This window comes from Dysidea avara, chromosome 7 (genome assembly GCF_963678975.1).
Source record: "Dysidea avara chromosome 7, odDysAvar1.4, whole genome shotgun sequence".
In the NCBI taxonomy this organism is placed as follows: Eukaryota; Metazoa; Porifera; class Demospongiae; order Dictyoceratida; family Dysideidae; genus Dysidea; species Dysidea avara.
The window spans coordinates 32,988,832-33,016,402 of record NC_089278.1 but is presented as its reverse complement, the minus strand read 5'-3'; the positions used below and the strand labels follow the sequence as shown (position 1 = coordinate 33,016,402).

The window sequence follows — 27,571 nt, the reverse complement described above, 5'->3', positions numbered from 1 at the left end:
GAAGTGGCATATAAACAGTTTAACCGCACTGCAACTCCCATTGTTCACACAGGCACTTGTCGAATTCAGTGTGTCAAATGTCTCATTTGCTAGCTGGGAGTCGTTTATTGTAGGTAAGACATATATTAAGTAGATAACAGTTTTAGCCATATACGTAGCTAGCTATAGTGTATGTACGCACATGCCGGGAATTGCACTGTAATCAGAAAATCGTGCGCTTCCTTGTGAATTCACATCTGACTCGAGCTTGTAGCTTAGCTATGTGTGCTGAAAGCATCAAGTATTTACATTACTACTGTTGGCTGTAAAAAAATTAGTTCTCCTCAGTAGCTACGGTTGAACTACGTATATATGTTGTCGAAACTTTTTGTATGTCCGTTAGCTAATGCACCTATCAATGTATTGCCCCACTACCCCCCCCCCCCCCCCCCCTCGGGCATATATGGGGCTATAGTGGGGATTTGACACAGCCGAATGTCAAATGCCCCATAGTAGGGCAAACCTATCGTGTCAAATCCCCACCGTTGGCCCCAGTTGCAATGCGGGATTAACTCGGGATTTGACATAGCGAAGGAAGTTACAACAAAAAATATTTGGGCACTTACTGAACGATCGTCAAATGCCCCATAGTGGGGCAGCAGTTTCGTGTCAATTCCCCCTGTAAAGCCCCACTGACGCCCGAGGGGTGGGGGGGGGGGGGGGGGGGGGGGGCGGTGGGGCAATACACCGATAGGTGCATAATGCCCACGCAGCCAAGCAGATCGTGTGTAATGCTTCATCGACTTCATTTTCAAGCTCAATATTGTAACATGCTCCTATGTGCTACTGTAAATGGCTAAAAAATAAATAAATAAAAGTGGGAGTGTTGCCATAAAAGGTTAATTGCTGAAGCTATAGCTAGTGATCACTTTGGGATTTACTAACATTTAACCACCATGCACTGCTAGCTGCTCTTTGTAATCCCAAAATAGTTAGCTATGAATCATTAAGGCCAGAACATAGCTAATACACATCATTATATCATAGACTTTCTAACTTGTACACAATCATAATAGCATACTTGTACTCATAGATTTTTAAACCCCATGCAGGTACCTGAGGTTTATCTATAATGTACTCACTACATGTGACAAGTACGATCATTTGACCTAAGTAGATATATATATACACGAATACCACAAGTGTGTAGATATGGTCTGTGCTAGCAAGTGTAAAATATGCACTTGAGGAAAATCATAGCATTTGTTTAGGTTTCTTTAAATGTGGCTTCCCATGTAGTCTTTTACCCAGCCCATCTCTTTGGTTACAAATTAGAAACTAGAGCAAACAAAATTTGTATCAAATTTCAACTGTAAAGCATGTTATTCAGGTAGCACTGATAACACATTATTACAGGACAAAGAAGTGAAAGTGGAAGTCGAACTAGCAATAAAATAATCATGTTGTAGTTATTTTTGTTCTTCACATTACAATGTTGTTAGTCCCTTGTTCAGGCATTTGAATAACTAAACATGAGTAGCTGATATGTGTAGATATTATGTGAACTTATTATCCGGAATGTTATTTGATATGTTGTATAGAATAATTTAGATGTACAAGAGCAAGCAGTTCCATAGTAAGTACTCAACTGTTTGGCAAACAGGATATTTAAGTATAGTGCATGGACCTCTCACTCTATTTAATAAAATAGACTTATTCAATACCAGTCACCAGAATAATTATATGTTCATTTGATCACCAAAGGTTAGCTGTAAAATATTTATAAGAGTATTAGATATAATTGATGGAAATCTCCCCTGCTGGAAAGTACATGTTAGGTCAATCATGATTATATTTTGTGTTTGTAACTAAATTGGTAAAGTATTTTATCCTTTAAAGGTATCTTTACAAGTGGGTGATGCAATGTTAGGCTGTTTTCATTTGTATAGGGCTTCTGAAGACATGATGACTCTTAGTGTGTTGACTACTGCTTTAGTCATTTTATGTTGCTATGGTTTAGCAGGTAATTAAATAATGTTACTCAGCAACATGATGTCACCATGTTTACATGACTTTAGCATTGTGTACTTGTGATGAAGGTAATCATGTAACTGTTGTTTACTTGCATAGTTGTAGAGGGTAGAGCTCATGGTAATCTACGACTAGTTGAAGGATCCAACTACAGACAAGGAAGAGTTGAAGTTTACATATCATCTGATAGTCAAAGGGGATGGGGTACTGTGTGTGATGATTTCTGGGATGCCCCAGATGTTAGGGTGGTGTGTAAACAATTGGGATTTGGTACCACTGGTAGTGGTATACAGGGATTTCAACCATCAGCTATTTCTGGTGTTCCAATATGGTTGGATGATGTAAACTGTAATGGATTTGAGGCTAAACTAATTGAGTGTCAGCAGAACACAATTGGGTCTCATAACTGTCAGCACAGTGAAGATGCTGGAGTGAATTGTGGAGGAGACTTACCAAGTTAGTTATATTACTGCATATTTGTATTGAAACTCTGTTGGTTTATTAATCATGTAGGACTGTCTATTAGACTGGTAGATGGAAGATCTACTAATGAAGGAAGAGTTGAAATTTATTATAAGAATAGTTGGGCCACAATATGTGATGATGGATGGGATAACACTGATGCAAGTGTAGTGTGTAGACAATTGGGATTTAGTCCTACTGGCACAGCTTTGAGTAGTGCAGCATTTGGTCAAGGAAGTGGTACTATACTGCTTGATAGTGTCACCTGTACAACAGGTCAATCAAACATTTTTGATTGCCGTCATGATGGATTTGAAAATCATGACTGTTCACATGGTGAAGATGCTGGAGTGAGATGTCTTTCTGGTATGCATAATTTATCAAGGTCCTCTTGCAGCCAGTTTTATTTTATAGATAATATATTAGTCAGACTGGTGGCAGGCAGGTCACACAATGAAGGTAGAGTGGAGGTGAACTACAATGGTGAATGGGGTACAGTGTGTGATGATGGATGGGATGATACTGATGCTGGTGTAGTGTGTAGACAACTGGGATTTGGATCATCAGGAACAGCAATGTATACAGCTAGTTTTGGTCAAGGACCAGGATCAATTTGGTTGGATAATGTATTGTGTTCTGGTAATGAATCAACACTGGCTGGTTGTGGTCACCTTGGAGTTGGCATTACAAGATCTTGTAGTCATAATGAAGATGCTGGAGTGAGATGTAGTGGAACACAAGGTATGTGTAAAACTGTTGACAACTTTTTCTACATTTTGTGATTACCTTCTTCAGTTGTTCCAGTTCGTTTATCTGATGGTACTAGTGTCAGAGAAGGAAGAGTTGAAATGTTCTTCAGTAATCAATGGGGTACTGTCTGTGATGATCTGTGGAATGTTGGATCATCTACTGTTGTCTGTAAACAATTGGGACTGGGGAGTGAAGGAACAATGATAAGTTTTGGTTCTGGACCAAGCAACTTCCCCATTTTACTTGATGATGTTATTTGTGATGGAACTGAAGCCAATATTCTAGCATGCCCACACTTAAGGCTTAGTAATCACAATTGTTTTCATAGTGAAGATGTGGGAGTCAGATGTTCAGGATTGTATAGTGAGTGATAGATATAATGTAGTTAGTCAGACCATATTATTATTAGCTCAAATCAGGAAACAAATGCTTTGTGTAAAAGGAAAGACCGCAGTATAATAGAGTACATTTTTAACCAGGCAAAATTTATTGTCACCTCCTGCATGGTGTCAAGATCACTATGACAATTTATTTATTATAGATATGTGTAATTCCACAATAGTAAGGTTAGCATTGCTAAAGCAGAGATTGAATTTGCATGTCAACTGATGATTCTCTTGTCTCAGTATTGATCTTTGCTGTGGCTTATAAAAGTTTGTTCTTGTTAGTCTACTATTTTTCTGAAACTTCATTGTTATGAATTCTTGCCTTCCACATCAAAAGAAATGAATGGTACCAGACATAATAGGCTGGATGTGCATTACCGTATAGCACAAATATTTGATGAGGTAAAATTTTGATGAATTGGATGATCGATCAATTTGAGAAGCAAAATGATGACGAAATGGTTCAACATTGTATTGAAATATACAAAATTTGAGAGGGAAAATTTGAGGAATTGTGATGCAAATTTTCAAATTTGTCAAAAAAATTTCCCCATTAAACTTTTGCATTATACAGTACGTGATGAGGCATGTACTCCAAACACTAGTTACTAGCAAGTGGAGAATATGTCCTGCCCCTTACAAACCTTAATGGTATAAACATTAAGTATGTATGTCAACATTTAATTCACTCACTGCAACCATAGCAGGTGTGATTCAAAACTACAAGTGGGTCTGATTTTGCCAACAAACTTGCCTGACATGCTATCTGTGAATTGACAGCTTTGAGTTAGGAACAAAAGAAATAGGACACAAAACACAAAGAAAGGCAAAGATAAGTCCATGATGCATGTGCATGTTAAGCCTAAGTAGCTTCTAGCTGTGACAACACCAGCTAGGTGTTAGTCTACAGTTATGCTTGTCTGAAGACAACAGTTCTTAGTCAGTCAATTGGATAGTAGAACTTTCAATGTAGCATCTCTTTAGAAGTTGCTTTGAAGGTATGCATGGACTTGATTGCACACAACCAACAGTGCCAATGTGCCAATAAGAAATATTTTACAAGCGTAGTTTCTTGTGGTAGAAAAAAGAAAACTTTTCATGATCATTATTTCATTATGAGATTAAAATGTGTTATACTTCGGAATTCATTGCTGATCTACATTTCAGCTAAGCTTTATGATCCATATGCAAACATGATTATAGCTACGTTGGCAGCAGAATGCAACATACTGTAAGTATCATTGCTACTTTACAGCTTGTAATAGTTCACAGACCAAAGAGAGAGGTTATAAGCCATATTACAAGTCCTAGGATCTCATCCACTCAAACTACCTGTGAAATTCATGGAGTACATCAAACAACACAGACTTTATTTACATGCATTTAATATGTTACAGCTAATTGTCTTACAATGCATGCAGACTGGACTCAGCTCTGTGCCTCACTGTTTTATTCAAGTATTAAGTATTGACCCTTGTAGTATATCTCCATTTTACAATGTGATGGAGTTGAGGATATAAAAGTGCACAGATGCTTCAGCCCCCCAGCTTCTATTCCTATATGTAAAAGTTTATGTTGGAAATTTAATCCCTAATTCAGTCTATGCTATGGATTAAATGTCCACTAGTATATCTTCAGGCATAAGCAACCTCCCTCATTTTTTCTATGATCCTAATCAAACTTAAAATTACTTATTTCCTTGCACTTGTTTATTTTGTTTAGAAAGGAAAAATTGGGAAATTTTATGCATAATTCGATATCAATTTTACTCCTAATGACACATGATGTCTTGGGGGTTGCATCTCCCAGAACCCCTGCTCATTATTTAGGGGCATGGTAACAGTATGCTCTGATTGTTAAAGGGACAGTGCGTCAGTATTGTTTACATGGTGAAGCTGTGTAAGTTTATGATGCAACATTACCTAATTGCATGACATAGAAGTAATAAAGTAGTGGGTGAAGTTTGTAAAGTGTGCTTTAATCTTGTAAAGCTACTGCTGTGAAAACGTAGCGAGGCATAGCTGTATAAAATTAATGCTACACAACAACCTATGTTTATGTATCACAACCAGGTGAGTGGTCAGACCGCTACCATCGTCACTGTCGAAGCGCTACACAGCAATTGTTATGAAGCGCCTGTTTACCGTCTGCTACAGTGTTGTGTAGCTGAAAAAACGTATTAGACTACCATATGGCCTAAATATTTTGAGGGGCAAATATTTCGAGGTTGAGCAATGTTGCTAAAAATAAAATTTTCGTGGATTTGCAAACATGATAACACCCAAAACCACGAAATCAGCAAAAAATTTTCACCTCGAAATATTTAGGCTATATGGTATATCTTAGGTGGCTAACTAGTGATGTACAAGCGTGGATCCTACCATTCCTGGTATACTTGCCGTAAAAGTGTGTATAATTCCCATTATGCAATGATTTCACTAGCAGTGAAAAAACGCAGAATTGAATGGCTTTGATACCGATGCACTGTCCCTTTAAGAACAAAGCAGTATGCTCTGATCATTTAGGGGGTATGGTTGATCCATGCATTCGTTTTATAAATACAGCTACATGTATCTACTCTACTTATTACTGTCACTAAAGTGCTTTGAATTATTTTATGGCTTCCAAATACATTCCTTTAAGGAAGTGTCAGTGAGGAAAATTAATACCTTGGTATGGTTTCCCATGTAAAAGGAAGGCAAAGCACAGAGGGCATGCACTCACATTACCAGAAAGGCAAATGCCACCAGTAAGATGGCATACAACGGTGGCCCTGCACTGCCACTAGCCTTGTTATGAATATCTCTTGGGTCTGACGTGATGTACAAAGTAAATCAATTTGCTTGTAGAAATCCTGGTTTCTTTTGTGAGCCATGCCCACATTTCAGGATTGTGGGTCACTGTCTGTAACCTTACATGGTACTGGAACCACACCCATTTATCAGTAAGGTGTGTTGCAACAGTCTAGAGGTATGCAAGAAGCCATGACCATTCCTGTACATGTGTATATGCTTACATGGTCATACCCAATGTCCTAGTCAATCATTAGGTGTTTGTGTGCATTGAAAAACAGCTTTAGCTGATGCTGTCTCCAAAACCATAATCATTCTTAGTCATGCCCACTTATCGGGAAAGTGTCTTCCTTATGTAAGCAGATATATTATGCTGCAGGTGCCATCTAACTTTCATCTACCATGAAAGTTTAGCAGCAAATAAGTTTATTTGCCCTCTATCATGAAAGTTTTTCCCATCAAAACTTTCCCCTATAGCTATGGTATATTTTGTATTTGCATGGCATAATGTTATATTGTCTACACAGTCAGTGTTAGACAATTACTAACATAGAGTATTTACCATTGCAGATGCTCCAATAAGACTTACAGGTGGCACAAATGAAAGAGAAGGGTTTGTAGAAATAATGTACCAAGGAATTTGGGGGACAATATGTGACAGTGGTTGGGATGACATTGATGCTGCTGTTGTGTGTAGAGAACTGGGATTTAGGAATGGGACAGCAACACGACAAGCTCAATTTGGGTCTGGTAGTGGTCCTGTATGGTTAAGCCAAGTTGGGTGTTTAGGAAGTGAGAGTAAACTATCTCACTGTATACACAATGGAGCTGGAAATGTAGAAAATTGTACACATGTGCAAGATGCTGGAATTGTCTGCAGTATTGTAAATGGTAAATAGTATTGTTGTATTAAATATTTATACATGGTATTTAACAGTTCGCCTAGTAAATGGACCAACCAGATATGAAGGTAGAGTGGAGGTGTATCACAATGGTGAATGGGGTACAGTGTGTGATGATCACTGGGACTTGAATGATGCACAAGTTGTATGCAGTGAACTGGGTCTTGGTAAAGCAGTTGATGCTAGACACGTTGCATTCTTTGGACAGGGTAGTGATCCTATCTGGCTTGATGATCTACACTGTGTTGGCAATGAACAAACAATTGGAGACTGTTCCCATATAGGATGGGGAAATCATAATTGTGGTCATGGAGAAGATGCCAGTGTGAATTGTTCTAGAGGTAAATATTTTTTGTACAATTATAAAAAATAACAAAAATCAGTTTGGGTTTTGATTGTTTAGTTGAACCTCTGAGCAATGGAACTCTTCGTCTGGATGAACTAAACTTGGCTAATGCTGGAAGAGTTGAATTGTATTTTGATGGTGAATGGAGTACAATCTGTAATGATGGATGGGATGATACTGATGCTAGTGTGGTGTGTAGACAACTGGGATTTGGATCATCAGGAGTCACATTACAACCAGAACCAGGAAGAGGACTAATATTACTTGATGATGTGAATTGCTTTGGTAATGAATCATCACTGCTGAATTGTGAACACAATGGAATAGGGATATCAAGCTGTGACCACAGTGAAGATGCTGGAGTGAACTGTACTGGACCTATACCAGGTAACCTACCATAAAGCAGTATATTTGATAGGAAAATATGAGAAAAATATCTATTTGATGAAATCAAAATTTGACGGCCTATGTTGCTCGCAGGGGCCCTCATTAATCACACATGTAATATTGCATCATGAAGGACCAAGTGACAGTTATAGCAGCTCAAAGGATAGCTTTGAGCATTATCCAAGGCTGAAGTTACCAATGTAGCTACAATAGCTATCTAGCCTTACAGATGCCTCTGGCTGTACGAAAAATCAGAAAGTTTCAGAGAAATGTCTTGCTGCAGCTGTTGGGACCATGCTCAGTGTACCTAGCTATCTTCAAATGTTGGCTAGATCTTCTAAGCTGTGAGGTTCACTGTCTTCCCTTGGTTTTCTCCATGTTTTTGGTCTAGCTGAATATTTGGCGGATCTAAATTTGAGGATTTTAGTGAAAATTGGCCAAATGCAAAAGTTAATTCCCTGTCAATGTTTTGCTTATACAGTATTACTTTCAGTGATATGCAGTATATTGCAAAGAATAGATGCAGGACCACCGAGTATTAGTAAAGTTTTTAAGAAAATAATTTTACAGCAAATTTTGTTCTCAATCAAAACCTATGTACTGCTCTGTGGTTCCTTTGAGGTTATAGGCACGAAAATTACCCTGTAAAATGAATATGCTAACAGATGGGGCTATTGGTAAAATGCAGAATTATGGAATTCCTGAGTGGAATTCTGCGCCCATTAATTTTATCACGCAAGTCATAGTAGACAAGTCTTTGGCATCGTGCATGGAGGTGGAATCAATAGAGACATGCTGGAATGAACAGAGGTCAATTCTTCATTAGTACAGAAACTCAGATTACTGTACAGAAACGTTACTAGTTACCGTATTAGAAATGGCTAACAATTAGACTAAGGAGACATCATAGCACTGAGAAGAAATTGACCAGTGGCAATTGAACTGGAAAAGCAATTTGCTCAAGGATTTCCTGCCCGCCATGCATTCCACACTTTACACTTAGCTAACCACCAGCAAATGCACTACACTCTCACCTGGCGTGGTACTCAGCATGATTGAGGTGGAGCCAGTCAGCAAGCAATACATTTAGCCCCATTAAAAGTCTTGCAATGCTGTCTCAGTGTTATCATGTGTGCAGCAATAATTCAGTGATAAGTAGCATAGTAGAACAGAGCTAGCTCAGTGAGTGTAGCATGTCATTCTATCATGGATTTACTGAATTTCTCTGTGGCCGTGACACTTAGTGATTTAGCCAGGATTTGCCAAGGGGGCACTTACAGATAAACAAACTATGAAGAGCACCAATACTTGCAGTGTAACAGTTGGCACCAGTTTCCTGTCTGGTTTGTCTGCTGCGAGGTCCTCTGCTTTGCTGTTGCGGTCATCCACTTTTAATAGGAACACTGTTTTACTGTAATGCAATACTTACGCTAGGATGAAATTTCTGCTAGATACAAATGTATTCACTCTGCCAATGCATCATGTTAAGACTCGATTATATGAATCATGTGATGAAATTGACAGATGCGGAATTCCACTCCAGAATTCCATAATTCCATGTTATTCCAATAGCCAACAGATATGAGAAACAGGAGGTACTAACACGTAATTGTATTGTAATGTATTTATGCTTTGTGAATAGATTTAACATACTTTATGTATAGTAGGAAACTTTGGCAGCATAAACTGTTATTGGTGAAAAGGCTTTGGTGAAATCACATGTCACTTGTCACTACACACATTGGCATTAGCTAATGACGGCCAAAATAATACTTTGGCAAAATAAAACTTTGACAAATTGAAAGACAATAGTTTTTTCTAGATTATCTTTAGCATGTGGATGGTCAGGGACAAGTTCAGTAGATAATTTCAATAAAACATTGGTGAATTTGACCCAGGAAGTGTGTACTAATAAAATCATGAACTCGTATGTGCTGCAAGGTGTTTTATGGTGCTTATGGGCTATTGATAATATATAATTTTCCCTAGCTACTGCTTATAGCTCTGCTGCAATTAATGACCTAAATTGATTTTTAGAAGGTGTTTATACATAAAAATGCATTCATTGGTCATGCCAACAAGATTTTCATAACCATAAGCATATGGAAAGTTTAGTCATTTTTGAATGGACATGAGAGGCATGCATTAGGGCCAAGAATGTGGGCCAAAGTCACCAGATAACCTTTGCATGTTTGAGCATTTGGGTAGCAAAGTACAAAACTGGTCTTTTCTTATCACTGAACATAATATGCTGGCCAACTTGATGGTAGTTTATTTTCAAGATAGAATATATTATGTGCGTATTCCCTACCATCCCTATTAGCTAAGTATATGTAAATATGATGAGTATAGTGTATTCACATTTGTAGGAAATTAATATATGTCAATGTTCGTGATTCTACAATATTCAGTTGTTTTTTTTAATTCTTTTTTTTATTTTTTATTCTGTTCTTTATTCTGTCTTCACATTCAATTTCACATCAAATATTATTCTGAACTACTGAATAGATTACTTTAGGATAGTAGGTAATGCCTGGAAATTTTGGAGAATGCTCAGTAGGTTTGAATAAGCCACCCTATATTTTATTTGTCCAGAGTTCACTAGTGCAATACACTCAATGGAAAGATGGAGATACTCTAATAGAGCAGTCAAAATACTGACTGAAACAACAGTCAGTTTATTCTAAACACCACTGATATGATGTAAATGTTAAGCTTTTTACCATTGCTTATGTGCATGTATATGTATCAAGGCATTGCTAAAAAGCATGCTTGGATGATGTTTCCTTTCTGTGACAAAATAACTGCAGGATGTCTTGATAGAATAAAGTAACAAACTTCAGAGGTATAAAGGAGATGAGGAAATGCACATAGCCATTCCAGTTTTTCCACTTTCAAGAGATACAAAAAACATATAAATGCAGTAATCGGTTTTTCTACTCTTAAAAATAACAGGTATATACAGTAATCAGATGTTCTCTGCTAATTTTTTAGCCCTCCCTATCAGACTGGCTGATGGAGACACTCCTTATTCAGGTAGAGTAGAGATATACAGGAATGGAGTATGGGGTACAGTGTGTGATGATAACTGGGACAACACTATTGCACAATTAGTATGTCGACAGTTAGGAATAGGAGCCAGTGGATCAGTAGATTTGAATGTACCAGCTGGAACAGGACCAATACTAATGGACAATGTTCAGTGTGATAGTGGTCAGAATAACCTGTTAGCTTGTTCTCATAATGGATTTGGTAATCATGACTGTAGTCATGTTGAGGATGTTGGAGTTGTATGTCACCGACCATCAGGTTAGTTTTCATTGCTTTTCTGAATGTAATGCTATACAGTGAAACCTTATAAATTGTGTAGCCTCTGTAGTCAGACTGGTGGGAGACAGTTCACACAATGAAGGTAGAGTGGAGGTGAATTACAATGGTGAATGGGGTACAGTGTGTGATGATGGATGGGATGATACTGATGCTGGTGTGGTATGTAGACAACTGGGATTTGGGTCATCAGGAACAGTCATTGGATCAGCTTCCTTTGGTCAAGGATCAGGACCCATCTTATTGGATAGTGTGACATGTTCTGGTAATGAATCAACACTGGCCAGTTGTGGTCATCTTGGAGTTGGTGTGACAATATCTTGTAGTCATAGCAATGATGCTGGAGTGAGATGTGATGGAAACTACCGTAAGCAACTAAAACATTGACAACCACATAGTTATCATACAGTACGATAGTAACTGTATAGTAGGGACCACAAAGGAGTAGGTGTGGCCCACAAAATAATATCACCCAAAAACCAGCCTCAAATTTCCCTTACGATGATGAGGCAGTATTGGTGAGGTAAAACTAAGCCCTAACAAGCTTTCAGATCGACCCGAAACACTTTCAACAGGTTGCTACGGAATTTTAAAATTTTTTTATTGAATGGAATTTTCTACTGACTGAGTAAGTAACTGACTGACTGATGCCTTCAGACAAGCGTAACTCGATAACGGCTAAGGCTACGGGCTTGATTTTTTCACTGTTCGGCATCACTTCATCCCGACAGGTGCCTTTTGGCATACCGCAGTACGTGCAATGCATTCTTCATGGACTTACCAGTGTCCTCCTTTGTGTCCCATTCATCTTTGCTAACAGGGAAAGGTGTCGATTTGGCGTGAGCACGTGATGGCTCCCCTTCAAAATGGAAATCATTGTATTTTTCATCGTGGCTATTTTGATTACAGAGGTGCTTTTCAAACAGTTCTTGATTCGTACTGCTGTGTAACGGGTTGAACATAACCTACAGCAAAGCGTAATGGATACTTCACTTTTCAGACGATAATTAATATGATTGGGGCACACAGCATGATTACTTTCTTTTGGTATGCATGGATTGTAGAAGTGCTTTTCGAACAGTTCTTGATTCGAAATGCTGTGTAACGGATTGAACATAGCTCACAACGAAGCGTAATGGATACTTCACTTTTCAGACAATAATTGATATAGCTGGGGCGCATGGTGCCTTTTCAGATGCAGTATGCATGGGTTCACCAGTCATAATAAAAGTATTTACAAAAAAAGTTAACAAACAAGTAAATTAAAAAAAATTGGAATTTTCAACTAGAGTAGGGACCATAGCACATCGATAAAAAGTACTGAAACAAGTTGGAATAGTCCATGATACTAAATCACTGTAAAACAATAAGAAGTGTTATATCCCTACTGTGCATTTCCGTTATGGTATCTTGAGCACAATAGGGATATCATACTTCTTATTGTTTACAGTGATTTAATATCATGGACTACTCCAACTTGTTTCAGTACTTTTTATCGATGTACTATGGTCCCTACTCTAGTTGAAAATTCCTAATTTTTTCATGTACTTGTAGGATATACAATGGACAGTAAAATGGATTGAAAATTTACTTGATGCATGTTATAAATCAGCAAGTACACAGCTTAATAAAGTAAATGCATATAAACTGTATAATCATCTGTTTTGCTTTATGCAGTCACTGGTGCCGTTGACATCAATCAACCAAAAAGCTTAGTCAGGCTTTGCTTCCAGCTCAAGAGTTTGATTCTTGAGTGACACTTCAATGGTTTTATGTAGAAAAAATAAAACTAGAGTCATCTGTAATTTTCACACCATGCCTCTATATATAGTTGTTGAAGTAAGTGGATTGGTTCTAGGCATGATTCACATAGTGCGCACTGTGTGTAGGGCTGTGTAATAGCTGAAATCTAAGCAAAAGGCATATTAGTACTTATAATATGTGATTGGATTTTGGAAAAAAAAACGTTCATTAGAAGTTTCAAGATAAACAGTTTCAAGTCAGCATAACTTGCCAAGGATAGTAAGAACATGTATATGAAATTTACACAAGAGATGCATCAATCTATTACTGTTCATACCACTTCCAGTACTTGTACTTTCTTGTAGAGTTTCCTGTCAAATAAGATAGAAAATCTGAGCAGTTGTACAGTGAAGTAGTATCATGAGTGTTCACAAAGGGGCGGAGGGTGGAGAGTGGTGGGATAGACTTTAAAATGGAGGCAGACCACGATTGAAGTCCAGACACGAGATTACAGGCTGATTTGCAGCAAAATCAATAAACTGTTTGGCCAACATTATCAGGCCGTCCACCAGTAAATCACTCAAGCCAGGCCCTTCACAAGGCCTGAAACTGCCATTTGAGCTCTCCACACCACCCAGAATAGACGTCTAAAACCAGCTTCTTTGAGTAGTACTGAAGGTCAAAACTAGTGGTATGATAGTGTAGTTATCCACTGGAGCATTAGTTTCATTTTGTCTGATGTGCAATTTGGATGCTAATGCTGACATTTTTGGGATTAAATAATTGTTTTGAGGTGAATATGAATCTATAGTGTGTCCAGTGTTAACTGTAGACTATTGAAAAATGTTTGTTATTTTGTGTAGGGTTTCATGTCAGAGTTATACGCCAGCCATCTAATAACATTAGGCAAGGCAGAGTGGAAGTGCTCATTAATGGTATATGGGGATTAGTGTGTGCAAACGACTGGGACACATTTGATGCTACTGTGGTTTGTCAAGAGACAAGTCTGGGAACTAATGGTACTGCCTACCAAGTGACTGATAGTGGAACGTTATGGCTAAGTGGAGTTGGTTGTGTGGGAAATGAATCTCATCTCTCTCAGTGTCCACACAATGGTATTGGAGTAATGGGTAACTGTGATCAACTGTCAGGTTTTGCTGGAGTGAATTGCTTTGGTGAGTAATTTATCAGTTTTGTAAATTTATACCCATACATTATTTGCATGAAAAACAATCCATTGTCCCTAACTTTACCTAAATCACTTGAGCAATGCAAATAATTATCATGATGCATCTTGACCACATTATATTTATTTGTTTATTTAGTTATTGAAGCACAAGGGCTGAGGGTCTATAGATCTAATTTATGTTGCAATTTAAGTAAACTTTACCTCCAGGTTTCTAAGCCAACTTGTCTTAATTTAATTGAGATAGCAAATTCACATAGTCATGAAATCCAGCGAAGAAAATATCACCTGTACATCAACTTTTATATACACTGTTAGCTATTACATGTTTCAACAAACTTATACATATACATTACAAGAAAAAAATTGGAATTTTAAGTTCAATTGAATTGTAGAATAATAAGTAGGGAAACAAGGGAGATCACCTACACCTGCAGATATGCTAGTGGATATTTAATCCCTATACTTCTGTCTATATTAAGCAATTACTATATTAGGGATTAAATTTCTGCTAGTATATCTGCAGGTGTAACAACCTCCCTTTGTTTCAATACTTTTTTTTTATAATCCCCCAAGTTCTTATATTTCCTTTTACCTGTTTGTTTACATTCTTGTACCACAACGATGAAATAGTGATCTCTGCATCAAAAGAAATAATGGCGCTAGACATGCCATAAAATTTATTTTGTATCTGAATGCAAACCCCATACATCAATTACTGAGAAGTGAAGAGGCCATTATGCTTTGTTTTCAGCTATGTTTGGCCTGCTGCACTGTGTCTCTGCAAGCACCCCATTCACTACAGAAAATACAGATGATAACTATTATAGCTAGCCAGCAAAACCGTAGGGAAGCCATATATGCACTATCATGAATTGTCAGCTTACACTGTCAGTGAAGGCACAAAGGAAGACCAAGGAAAGTCCATGATGTGTGCATTAACATACAGTGTACATACTACCAAAGTCACCTGTCAATGTCTAACAGAAAAATAGCCTTAGTCTGAAGGCATTAATATGTAAGTAAGCAAGTCAATCTGTCAGTCAGAAGAAAAATTCACTTCAAACTTTAAACATTTGTGGCAACTGATTAACAGCATTTTGGGTGACACTTAAAGCACTTTTGGGTTTTGCTAATACTTCAATAATATTCTATCAGGTGTTGGTAGGTTTGAGCCAACTATGCTTTGAAAATAGTCTATTGTGCTTTGGAGCAATGCCAGCCAATTATGCTAAAAAATCACGATTATGATCTGGAGTATGTATATATATATATATATATATATATCTAATCCAAAACAGCCAAGCTGTAAAAAAAGTGTGCGGCCCTCAGAAAGGCTATGGTGAAAAAAGATGTGAAATCCAAGGTGGCGGCCAAGAAATGGCTGTGATGGTAGGTTAATGGTAAAAATTTTAATAACGACAATTCAGGTGAATTTTTGTGCCGCTTCACAAAATTTACCTAAATTGTCATTATTAAAATTTTTACCATTAACCTACCATCACAGCCATTTCTTGGCCGCCACCTTGGATTTCACATCTTTTTTCACCATAGCCTTTCTGAGGGCCGCACACTTTTTTTACAGCTTGGCTGTTTTGGATTATATTTCATTTCTTTTTGTATTTGTATACCCCAAAGCCGGCCTATGGCCAGCTTTGGGACTTTTTTAACCTATGTTTTTTTTCTTTACTACAGGAAGAAGAAAAGATGAAGTAGATGTACTTTAAATATTTTATCAGTAAATGTACAAATTATATATATAATACATATGTGACCGGATTTGCGAAAAGGGGTCTTCCACACACATCCAATTTGCCAACTTTGACAATTGATAACTTCAGATTGAAAAGAGCTATTACCTTGCAATTTGGACAGTGGTGAGCACCACTATAGCTGAATACACGGTGACATTTTCAGGTTAATATGGTACTTGAACACTGAGTTATGGTCTCCAACGTTTACGGAATTGGATGTGTGAGGAAGACCCCTTTTTGCAAATCCGGTCACATATATTGATTACAGAAATCTCCATGGTGGTTTCTTTGTAACTGAACACTCTACAAGGTGACTTCTTCTAATTGCTCTCTCTACAGGGGAATTGTTTGTAACTGAACGATCTACAAGGTAACTTCTTCTAGCTGATCTCTCTATAGGGTGATTTGTTTGTAGCTGAATTCTGTACAGGTGATTTGTTTGCAGCTGAGCTCTTTACAGAATGGTTTCTTTGTAGCTGAACTCTCTAAAAGGTAACATCTTCTAACTGATCTTTCTACAGGGCAATTTGTTTCTGGCAGAATTTTCTACAGGGTGATTTCTTTGCAGCTGAACTCTCTACATGGTGGTTTCTTTGTAGCTGAACTCTCTACAAGGTAATTTCTTCTAGCTGATCTCTCTACAGGAAGATTTGTTTGTAGCTGAACTATCTACAAGGTAACTTCTTATAGCTGATCTCTCTACAGGGTGATTTGTTCATAGTTGAATTCTGTACAGGTGATTTGTTTGCAGCTGAGCTCTTTACAAAATGGTTTCTTTGTAGCTGAACTTTCTCCAAGGTAACTTCTTCTAACTGATCTTTCTACAGGGTGATTTGTTTGTAGCTGAACTATCTACAAGGTAATTTCTTCTAGCTGATCTCTCTACAGGGAGATTTGTTTGTAGCTGAACTCTCTACAGGTGATTTGTTTGCAGCTGAACTCTCTACATGATGGTTTCTTTGTAGCTGAACTCTCTACAAGACAACTTCTTCTAGCTGAACTCTCTACAGGTGATTTGTTTGCAGCTGAACTCTCTACATGGTGGTTTCTTTGTAGCTGAACTCTCTACAAGGTAATTTCTTTTAGCTGATGTCTCTACAAGGTCACTAGTTTGTAGCTGAATTCTCTATATGATGGTTTCTTTGTAACTGAACTCTCTACAAGGTGACTCCTTCTAGCTGATCTTTCTACAGGGTGATTTGTTTGTAGCTGAACTCTCTACAAGGAAACTTCTTCTAACTAATCTCTCTACAGGGAGATTTGTTTGTAGCTGAACTCTCTACAGGTGATTTGTTTGCAGCTGAACTGTCTACAGAGGTATGTTCCTGAACCATTGTTGGTAGGTTTCAAAAAGTAGGTTTACTAAAACCTGCCAAAGATGACTTGTGAACATACCTGGAGCGAGGCTCTACATGATGGTTTCTTTGTAGCTGAACTCTCTACAAGGTAATTTATTTTAGCTGATGTCTCTACAAGGTCTCTAGTTTGTAGCTGAACTCTCTACATGATGGTTTCTTTGTAACTGAACTCTCTACAAGGTGACTCCTTCTAGCTGATCTTTCTACAGGGTGATTTGTTTGTAGCTGAACTCTCTACAAGGAAACTTCTTCTAACTGATCTCTCTACAGGGAGATTTGTTTGTAGCTGAACTCTCTACAGGTGATTTGTTTGCAGCTGAACTCGCTACATGATGGTTTCTTTGTAGCTGAACTCTCTACAAGACAACTTCTTCTAGCTGAACTCTCTACAGGTGATTTGTTTGCAGCTGAACTCTCTACATGGTGGTTTCTTTGTAGCTGAACTCTCTACAAGGTAATTTCTTTTAGCTGATGTCTCTACAAGGTCACTAGTTTGTAACTGAATTCTCTACATGATGGTTTCTTTGTAGCTGAACTCTCTACAAGGTGACTCCTTCTAGCTGATCTTTCTACAGGGTGATTTGTTTGTAGCTGAACTCTCTACAAGTAAACTTCTTCTAACTGATCTCTCTACAGGGAGATTTGTTTGTAGCTGAACTCTCTACAGGTGATTTGTTTGCAGCTGAACTCTCTACAACATGGTTTCTTTGTAGCTGAACTCTCCACAAGGTAACTTCTTCTAGCTGATCTTTCTACAGGGTGATTTGTTTGTAGCTGAACGCTCTACAAGGAAACTTTGTCTAGCTGATCTCTCTACAGGGAGATTTGCTTGTAGCTGAACTCTCTACATGTGATTTGTTTGCAGCTGAACTCTCTACATGATAGTTTCTCTGTAGCTGAACTCTCTATAAGGTAACTTCTTTTAGCTGATGTCTCTACAAGGTCACTAGTTTGTAGCTGAACTTTCTACGTGATGGTTTCTTTGTAACTGAACTCTCTGCAAGGTGACTTCTTCTAGCTGATCTCTCTACAGGGTGATTTGGTTGTAGCTGAACTCTCTACAAGGAAACTTCTTCTGGCTGATCTCTCTACAGGTGATTTCTTTGTAGCTGAACTCTCTACAAGGTAACTTCTTCTATCTACAGGGCGATTTGTTTGTAGTTGAACTCTCTACCTGGTAGTTTCTTTGTAGTTGAACTCTACAAGGTGATTTCTTCTAGCTGAACTATCCCTTTCCATAGTTGCATGAACTTCCTATAAGGTAACTTTTTTTTAGCTGATCTCTCTACAGGGTGAATTGTTTGTAGCTGATCTCTCTACAGGGTGACTTGTTTCTAGCTGATCTCTATACGGGTTGCTTGTTTCTAGCTGATCTCTTGAATTCTCTTCAGGGTGACTGCTCTATTAGGATGACTGCTCTATTAGAGTATCTCAATCTCGCACTTGCTGCACCAAGTTGGATTTCGTGTTATAACTCCGTGGCTTTAAGTCTGATTCTTCTACACCATTGAAGAGCCTTTCTAAGATGATTACTCCATCTATACAGCGATTTTCAAAGCATTCCCCCTAGCGGTTTATCTGGTAGGCGTGGCAAGTAGTCGTTTTTTATTAGCTAATCTCGATTGCATAATTGTTACACACTGTTGGTTTTTTCGTTGTATCTTCCTGGTGTTTAGCTCGATTTCTTTCAAACCACAAAAGGTTTGAAGCTCAATAGTTAACCTAATTACCCACCGATTTTCAGCTTCTTCCCATACGCGGTTTACCCTGTAGGCATGACAACATATTGGTGTTATATTTTCGTGAATAATCGATCATAACTCTTTTCCTGTTTATCGTATCCTAGCCAATGTTAGTACAGAGATGCGCCTTTGTACCCCCCTTCTGTGTGCCAAATTTCAAGGCAATCAGATATGGCGTTCACGTTTTATAGCAGTTTTTGTAAGTGTGCGAAAAGAGGAAGAAAAATAAGAAGAAAAAAAAAACAAAGAAACTAAGCCAATTTTTGAAGTCGCATATCTCGGGAACGCGTGAAGCAATTTCGCTCTAGTTTGGAATGTGGAGTTCTGAAGGTGGAGGGAGTGTCCACAGCAAAAATCGTCTTGTTTCATCAAAGCAGCACAGAGCTACGGAGGTGCAAAAATTGCGTTTTCTTTCTTCCTGTCAATATACTACGGGTGTTGCGCGCCGGCTTCTTGGGCCGCACGACATACCGTGTGTCTTGATATATAATATATCAGCCTTTCCTGAATGCTGTATTAGAGTTATTGACTGCTCTATTAGTACTAGTAATAGCATGGGTAGCAGTGAAATTTGGGATAACTATCACGAGTGTTGTATTGGAAATTTACCATTTCCAATACAACAAGAGTGGTATTTATCCCAAATTTCACTGCTACCCATGCTATTCCCAGTTAATACCATACTCGCTGCATATGCTGCATTAGCTTTGCTATGTACGCAATTTGTCATTATGTACTAAACACGCGTCGACACTAATTGGCGCTACATTGTTAACATAAATTCTAGCCAAAGAAATTGCAATTACAACTTTTTCACTGCTGTCAGTGAAATACGGGATAAATTTCACTGCTACTATTGAGACTTTTGTACGGGCAGTGAAACAGGTATGGTATTAGAGTATATATCTTGATCTTATTTCCATGAAGCCTGAATAATCAGCCAAGAAACAATAAAAATGATAACATTGCACACTTTCTTGATATGAAATGCAGTGTGTGTGCATGTGTGTGTGTTCATACTTTGCTGTATTTCAGCGTGCGCAATGCTATTAAGTAAAAATCTAGAAAATCATCCTTTTGTATTGACATAATGCTTTGCTAGCCTATTATGCCTGAAACTATGCTTAGATGCTGGACATGATGTCATCACACCTTTGAAATTGTGTAAATTAAGTATTAAATTCCAATGATTACATCGTGTGGACTAATAATACCAAGGTTTTTACATCAATGTAGACATAAAATTGATTGCATTTACCTCTAATGAGTAAACATACAGCAAACAACAGTAGAATACAAGACCAGAATGTGTTCTCAAGTAATAATGTGCAGTCACTAATTACTGTGATAGATCACATAGACTTGTCAAGGCTCGGTAAATATAATAATAGTGAATTATCATTGCTGACTAAACATTTCAGCTTACTAAAATTTTTAATTCCAAACCTATGGTAAACTTTACAGCACACAATTATTGTGGTGTCATGTTCTACCTTGTTACCTGAATGTATTTTGAGAATGTACTTACAAAGCTGTATAGAGAACAGATGTATTAATTTTGGACTTTAAAACCTGAGGTATTGTTAATTATACAGTAAAATGCTGTTAAGTAGAGATCATGCAAGTTTGCACTTTCCCCTAAAATCACTCAAGAAACAGTCTCACTTTTTCTTCACAACAATTTGGCAGTATTGGTTAAGCATATGTGATGGATTTTGGAAAATCACCCTTATGGGCGCATTGTTGATTCAGAGAAATATGTATTTTAATAATTTAAAGCTTTGTTACTCACCAGCCTTGGCAGCTACACGTTTGGATTTTTCAGCAAAGATGGAGCAATTCACAACCTTTAAGAGCAGCTAGTGGCCAAGGTAATCCCTGTAGAGTTTCCCGCCATTTTAGATAGGTTTTTCACCAGTGTTGCTGTAGCATGAGTCCTCAAAAAGGGGTGGGGGGTGGCGGGGCGGGCAAGAGATAGACTACAAAATGGACGAGAATGGTAAATGAAGGCACCAGACCACAAAACAGCCTGTCAGAGGCAGGGAATAGACTGAAATCTCACAAAACAGACATACATCACACATTCAGCTCCCTGCTCATCTGTCCAGAGTGCATGAACCCCCCAAAGCACTTCCCTTTTGTTCATAGACCTGTACAGACGTCTGGAATGGTTATACAGGCCGCCAGAAAATGGTCCACCAAAAGCAGACCCGACAAGTTGAAGGCTAGTTTGATATGGAAATTGTTAGCCTGATAGTGCAGCAACTTCATGCTGGTGTTATCTCACTTTTGCCTTTTGCGCCCATATGGTTGATTTTGCTAAATCTGGTCACATATATAGTCAAGGCCAAATATGCATTCAACCTGCAATGAAGTACAACAAAGTTACTCCTTTCCCCAACATTCAAAAGCTTAAGAAAGTGTAATATTGGCTGGTAAGCCTAATCTAATAGCCAAACTGTAAAAGTGGGTGCAGCCTTAGGCTAGTATGAAAAGGTGTAATATCAAAGGTGGCAGCCAAGAAATGGCTGCAATGATATTCTGTCAATTAATTAATATTTTGTAATGTCACAAAGTTAGAGACAATATCATTGCAGCCATTTCTTGGCTGCCACCTTTGATATTACATCTTTTCATTCTAGCCTAAGGCTGCACGTTTGGCTGCTTTGGATTAGATGTTGCTGTCAGACCTTCAGTGCTGGTCACTGTAAAGTGCTAATAATAATAATTATACAACCAAGTACTAAAGATAATACGAAATGCGGTTAAAATTACATCATAAATAAAATAATTAATAATTAATGTTCTCAAAAACTACGAGGTCTAGAGACATGAACTAACCGGGGATAGATTCGCCTGTGAATGAAAGCACAAACGTATAATTGTCGCTCCTGTTCTTGCTGATGACTTGACCATACGTATAATTCTATATAACGCCCAGTACCACATCCTTGCTTAATTATTTACAGATTGCGCGAAGGAGAAGATTAAGATGCCCGTGCAGGAAAGCCAGAGGCCACTTTACGTGTAAACAAGAAGATTACAAGTAAGTTTTTATGTTTGTAACATCTCAAGTCTCCATGCCAGCTGCCAGTGGATTCATTCAGTAAATAAACAATACAAGAAAACATTAAAACATATACCACGCTCTTTACAATACAGTTACATATAAAATACAAGTAAACAATTTTGTCTTGTGCAGCTGGCATGGCGAACTTCCTTTGTGTTGGTGTCAGGCAATTCAATACATGCTTAATCTTTTTTGCCTTCATCTGGCGTAGCTACTAGGCTCTGGCTGGCTTGGCTGTCTTCCTTTATCTGGTTCATCTGGCTTGCATACTCCTACAGTATTGTGTAGCTATCTCCTGCAAGTTGTGTATGCATAATTATAGTGTGTCACCCATCACTGTGCCATTGCTACACCACTGATGAACCCTATGTAGCTCTAGGTGATGTTGATATACTGTGCTGTATATTGGCTAATAATAATTTTTATCTGGTGATGTTGCCTATAATGTATTGCTGCATACTGCAATAATGCATAGTTCTCTCGTGTATGTTTTGTATACATATACTTTGTACACATCACTGTGCCATTACCACACCAATGATGTACTGGCACTTAGCTACTGGTGGCCTTTAGTTACGATGCCACTATTGTGTTATATCTGTCACTACTGTGACATATTGAGATGATTTGGGGATCGTGCACCTAATAGCCTCACCGGGGGGCTGTCACGTTGGTGTATGTACTTGGTTGTATGTGACGCGGTCCTAGATAAATATAATTTCATTTCTTTTTGCATTTGTTTATGCTGGCTTTTTTCTATTTTTTATTTTTCTACAGGTAAGCAGAACTAGTAATATGTATTTGTATTAGTTTTGAGCTTGTTAAATGTCGTATGTATTAAGGGATCTTGATGTGCTTGTTACATGCATGCAACTATTGTTGATTTTCACATCATAACTCATTGATGTTTAAACAGACTTCCATTACATTATTGAATGCTTTTACCTTTTGCATGATAGTTTACTGACACATGCAAACTAGTTACAATAATGTTTTAGATGGTAGGGGTGACAACAAATCCTACTTTCACTCCATGTCTGCTCTATTCTAATCACATGATTCTTATCTGTGTTGGTATATTTATTTGAATGTACTCTAATGGAATGCATGCCTAAACCCTTTACCACTCTGCCACTGCTGTCAGTTACTCAAGTTACTTACGTAATTTCTACCTTATAAATGAAAGTTCTAGTTCACTACACCAGAATGGGCAAGCTTTATAATATCATAATCTAACAATAGATATTCTAGATATTTCCATGTGCACTGTATTAGAGGTGCTCAGAAAACATGTATAGGTGTGGAGGTCCCTGGCTGAACAATTTTTTATCGATGTTTTTTTTTAACTTCTCAGTAACTGTTCTATTAGAGTATTTTGATCACACTTGTTTCACATGTTTGGCTTCTGCCTTATATCTGCTTAGTTGATATTTGTAGTACTTTCAAGGTATATGCTATGATGGTCAGTCTATTTGCATACCAGTTTTTTAAGTTGTTTCTATGAGTAGTTTACCCTGAGACATAATCCACTTGCAATTTTTGAAAATTGTCTGCTACTTTCCACTACTTCTACCAATCGGTACACAAATTGGGAAAACAAATGTGCTATAATATGCTCTTGATATACCACCCAAATTTGAAAACAATCCAGGAAGGCTTGCATAAGTTATGACACTTTTTATAAGTAGGCGAAAAGAAAATTAATGGAAGAAAATGAAAGAAAATAAGACAAACTTTGAATGCATGTGTTTCAAAGACGACTGGAGCGATTAAGCTCAGATTTGGTATGGAGATTGTCCCACCTTGAGGAATGTATTACAGGAAAAATGGACTATTTCTGTGTATCTGTTACTGAGGTACAAATGAGTGAAAATCATGTTTTACTTTGTTTGTGTAAAATACACAATTGTCTGTCGCACAACCAGACACGTTGGCTTTCCTTGGCCTTGTCATGTGTCCTGATACACAGTGAAACTAAGCAGACATGAAAGAGTGGCAGTGAATGTGAAATAGCAATATTATATGCATGGTTATTGAGTCTAACAGTATATTATGATCAAACTACGTAGCTATAGTTATGTTTCTGTGAATTTTAAGGCTAGTTTTCCCTGAGAAGCAATCATCCATTTTTTTACAGGAGGTATACCAGTCATCACATCACCACCTCAAAATCAAACAATTGGGATTATTACTGGTGATGAAAGTGTGACATTTACTTGTCTTGCTGAAGGAGAAGGTTTATCATACTCATGGCAAAGACAAGGATCACAATCGCCTCTCAGTACTACAACACACACACTAGTAATATCAGAAGTAAGAGAAGAAGACAGTGGTAACTATCGGTGTATTGTGAGGAACAGGTTTGGACAGGTATCATCTGATTATGCTTCACTTAATGTTACAGGTAAAGAATTTGTTGATTGGGTACATTATATGATAATATCTATAATTTATTTAGTTCGTCCACCTATTGTAACAATTGATCCTTACACCACTATTACAAAAGTGTTTGGAAGTGTTGTATTCAATTGCTCTGCTGTTGGGGTTGGAGAATTGTCCTATGCTTGGAACTTCAATCTGTCATTAGTTGTACTGTCAAATGAACCAACATTTGTTATTGATCGTGTGTTGCCACAACAGCGGGGAGAGTACAGATGTACGGTCACATCATCCTACATGCAACTGAGTTCAAGTGTAGTTGCTACTTTATCTGTGAAAGGTAATTCTGTATACTAACTCTAATACTTCATATATTTCATTACATGCTTTATTTAGCACCTTCTTTTAGTGCTGATGTTATATTGAGACAGATCAGTTCTAATGCATCAACAAATACAATAACAGTATCTATACCAAAAATTGATGGTCCCATCAGGTTAGGTGATTGATGGACGATGTGTATGCTGTATGTTATATTGTATTTGTAGCCATTTTTACATTGTGGTAAGTGTGGAGAAATTAGAACATACCAATGCTATAAAGGAGAGCGATCTGTTGCCATCTGATCAAGAGATGAAGAAGAAAAGAAATAGCGTTTTTCCATTTTATGTCACTGCATCTGTGACTAATAGCATATCTTCTCCGGTCACTGAATTTACCATTGGTAGTGGTAGTGACACATATGACTCAGTTACAGGAAGACAGTTTTATAATGCTCCACTACAACAGGATGAGACATACTACTATTTTATCAGAGCATACTCAGAAGCTCACACTCCAGCAGTATGTTTGACTTTTATTTAAGTGTTTGTTTACTTATCCTGTAAATACAGGAACCTTTCTTTGGTACCAGTAACATATCACCTCCAATTGGTGAGTATACAAATGGTTGCTATTTAGCAATAGTGTAAGCTTTTGTTTACAGGAATAAAATCAGAGGCTAATCAAATTACTGGCTCATCATCGTCCAGTTCATCTCCAATCCCTATAATAATTGGAGTTGTAGTAGCACTGATGATAGTAGTTGTAATAATTTGTATAGTGATTGCCACCATATTAATAAGAAAGAGGAAAAAGAAAACACTTAGTGTTACTAATCCTGTCAGGTAAGTATCACATTTTCTGTATAAAATTTTTTTTGTGGTGTGTTTGAACTATTTGCAGTTGAATCAAAGACAATACAGGGCACAATGTTCATAACATTGTGTTATGCACTTAATAATTATGCTCATAAATGTGCATATTGCAAGAAATTAAATAAAATTAATTGTCAAAGTATGTATTTTGTACATGTTGGTCTCTACCTCGTGTACAGATATATCTATGTGCATGGTGACCATGCATTGTGATCTTTTGTTAGGCGTGACCTCACTAACCCCACTTATGATGCTAAGCTGTGTGCTAGCAGTAAGGAAGCCAAGACTTTACCTGATTATGAAGATCATGTTTATGATACTATCAAATATGCCAGCAAAGAAGAGAAACAGGAAGTGGCACCTTCAAACAAAGCTCCTTTAAACCAATATCAAAATTTTAGCCATGCTGCAACAAGAAAAAACCAATATCAAAATTTTAGCCATGCTGTGACAAGAGATGCCGATCGTATGAGCGTAACATCAGATGATGTACCTTTTGATGAACCCAGTGGTTACTGCACATCAAATGTTAAAGAAAACAAAGTTCAATACAGCAAGAAAAGTAAGCCTCAACCTCCACCAAGGCAAAAGAATTCCACAGCTAAAGTATCTACATCTAAAGTACCAGCAGAAACATATGATGTTCCATCCACACCAGCAATCAGTGTGGGAAATGAGTATGCTGCACTCGGTACAACTCACACCAACACTGCAGTTGATAATAATTATCAAGAACTTGTAGTCCATCGTGTGCCACCTGGATATGATGTGCCTAGAAATACACCAACCACTACCACATTAGAAAGTTACCGTTCTTAAACCAGTTTGTTAATGCATTTCCATACATAAAGTGTATTATACACATATGATTCAGAGTTTGTTTACAGATCATTGGTCATTATTATTACCACATCTTCAGTGAAACTTCACAGTTACAGTCAAATGGTACATGGCATGGCAATTGCATTTCAATGTATATAGGGATGAATTAATATAATAGTGTCAATGTAGGGGGTAGAAAAGAGGTCTCACCAGCATATGAAGCACACTCAGCATACATAACCATGCTCCACCATCTGGAGGCATGCTCCCCCAGGGAATTTGAAAAATAGTTACTATGAGATTAGATCTGCATGGGAGCAATTTTTAATGAAATATTGGGCTGAGAAATATTGAGATATAGAAACAGTTGCAATGTTAACAGAAAATTGAAAGAAAGGAAGTTGAAAAACTATATACATAGTAGCTATACAAAATTGGGTTTGGTATTTGAAATCTTAAAACTATCACCTTAATCTTACTATAGTTGACCATAAATGAAAAGTAGCTATGACAAGATTGAAGCAATTTTAATCAAATGGTGTGCTATGTGCAAAATTTCTGTGGCGTAGGTTGCCATTTCAGTTTGACATTTACAAGTAGCAAAAAGTCATAACTATGCTTTTTGAACATGTCATACTTTCTTAGTTTTAGCCCTTGCATTATATATCCTCCAAACAATCAGAGTATTCTACATGATTACAGTATACCCTTAAACAATGGCAGTTGGACTTTTAATTTCTCTATAAGCACAATATCTGTGATCATGCACTCTACCACTACAGTACCTTAGCACACCAAATGAAATTAAAATCAGTCAGTTTATAAATGACCAAGAGCGTATCTAAGCAACAGTTTATCATGGCATAATCATGTTGGTTTCATCAAAACACCATCTAGTCGCACAGTTTCTTAAAGCAAATTTGTACAAAAATAGGGCAAGTGAGCACAAACTACACCCC

The 27,571-nt window shown here is 37.5% G+C and overlaps 1 protein-coding gene across 1 annotated transcript; it reads left to right on the top strand.

The window, feature by feature from the left end:
• On the top strand, positions 1-26,702 carry LOC136261461 (scavenger receptor cysteine-rich type 1 protein M130-like). Its single transcript, XM_066055469.1, has 19 exons — positions 1-113; positions 1,929-2,002; positions 2,110-2,466; positions 2,524-2,838; positions 2,887-3,213; positions 3,268-3,585; positions 6,971-7,291; positions 7,338-7,643; positions 7,706-8,035; positions 11,030-11,344; positions 11,406-11,729; positions 13,969-14,280; positions 24,353-24,619; positions 24,674-24,934; positions 24,991-25,090; positions 25,143-25,437; positions 25,488-25,527; positions 25,580-25,760; positions 26,015-26,702. The coding sequence occupies exons 2-19, from the start codon at positions 1,942-1,944 to the stop codon at positions 26,607-26,609; spliced, it is 5,025 nt and encodes a 1,674-aa protein (XP_065911541.1). The 5' UTR covers positions 1-113; positions 1,929-1,941; the 3' UTR covers positions 26,610-26,702.
• The last annotated feature ends 869 nt before the right edge of the window (positions 26,703-27,571 follow it).

Coding starts and splice junctions, on each gene's coding strand:
- LOC136261461 (XM_066055469.1), top strand. CDS start 1,942: ATGATGACTCTTAGTGTGTTGACTACTGCTTTAGTCATTTTATGTTGC. Junction 3,586..6,970: donor CAGATGTTCAGGATTGTATA/GTGAGTGATAGA, acceptor TTACCATTGCAG/ATGCTCCAATAAGACTTACA. Junction 11,730..13,968: donor GAGATGTGATGGAAACTACC/GTAAGCAACTAA, acceptor TATTTTGTGTAG/GGTTTCATGTCAGAGTTATA.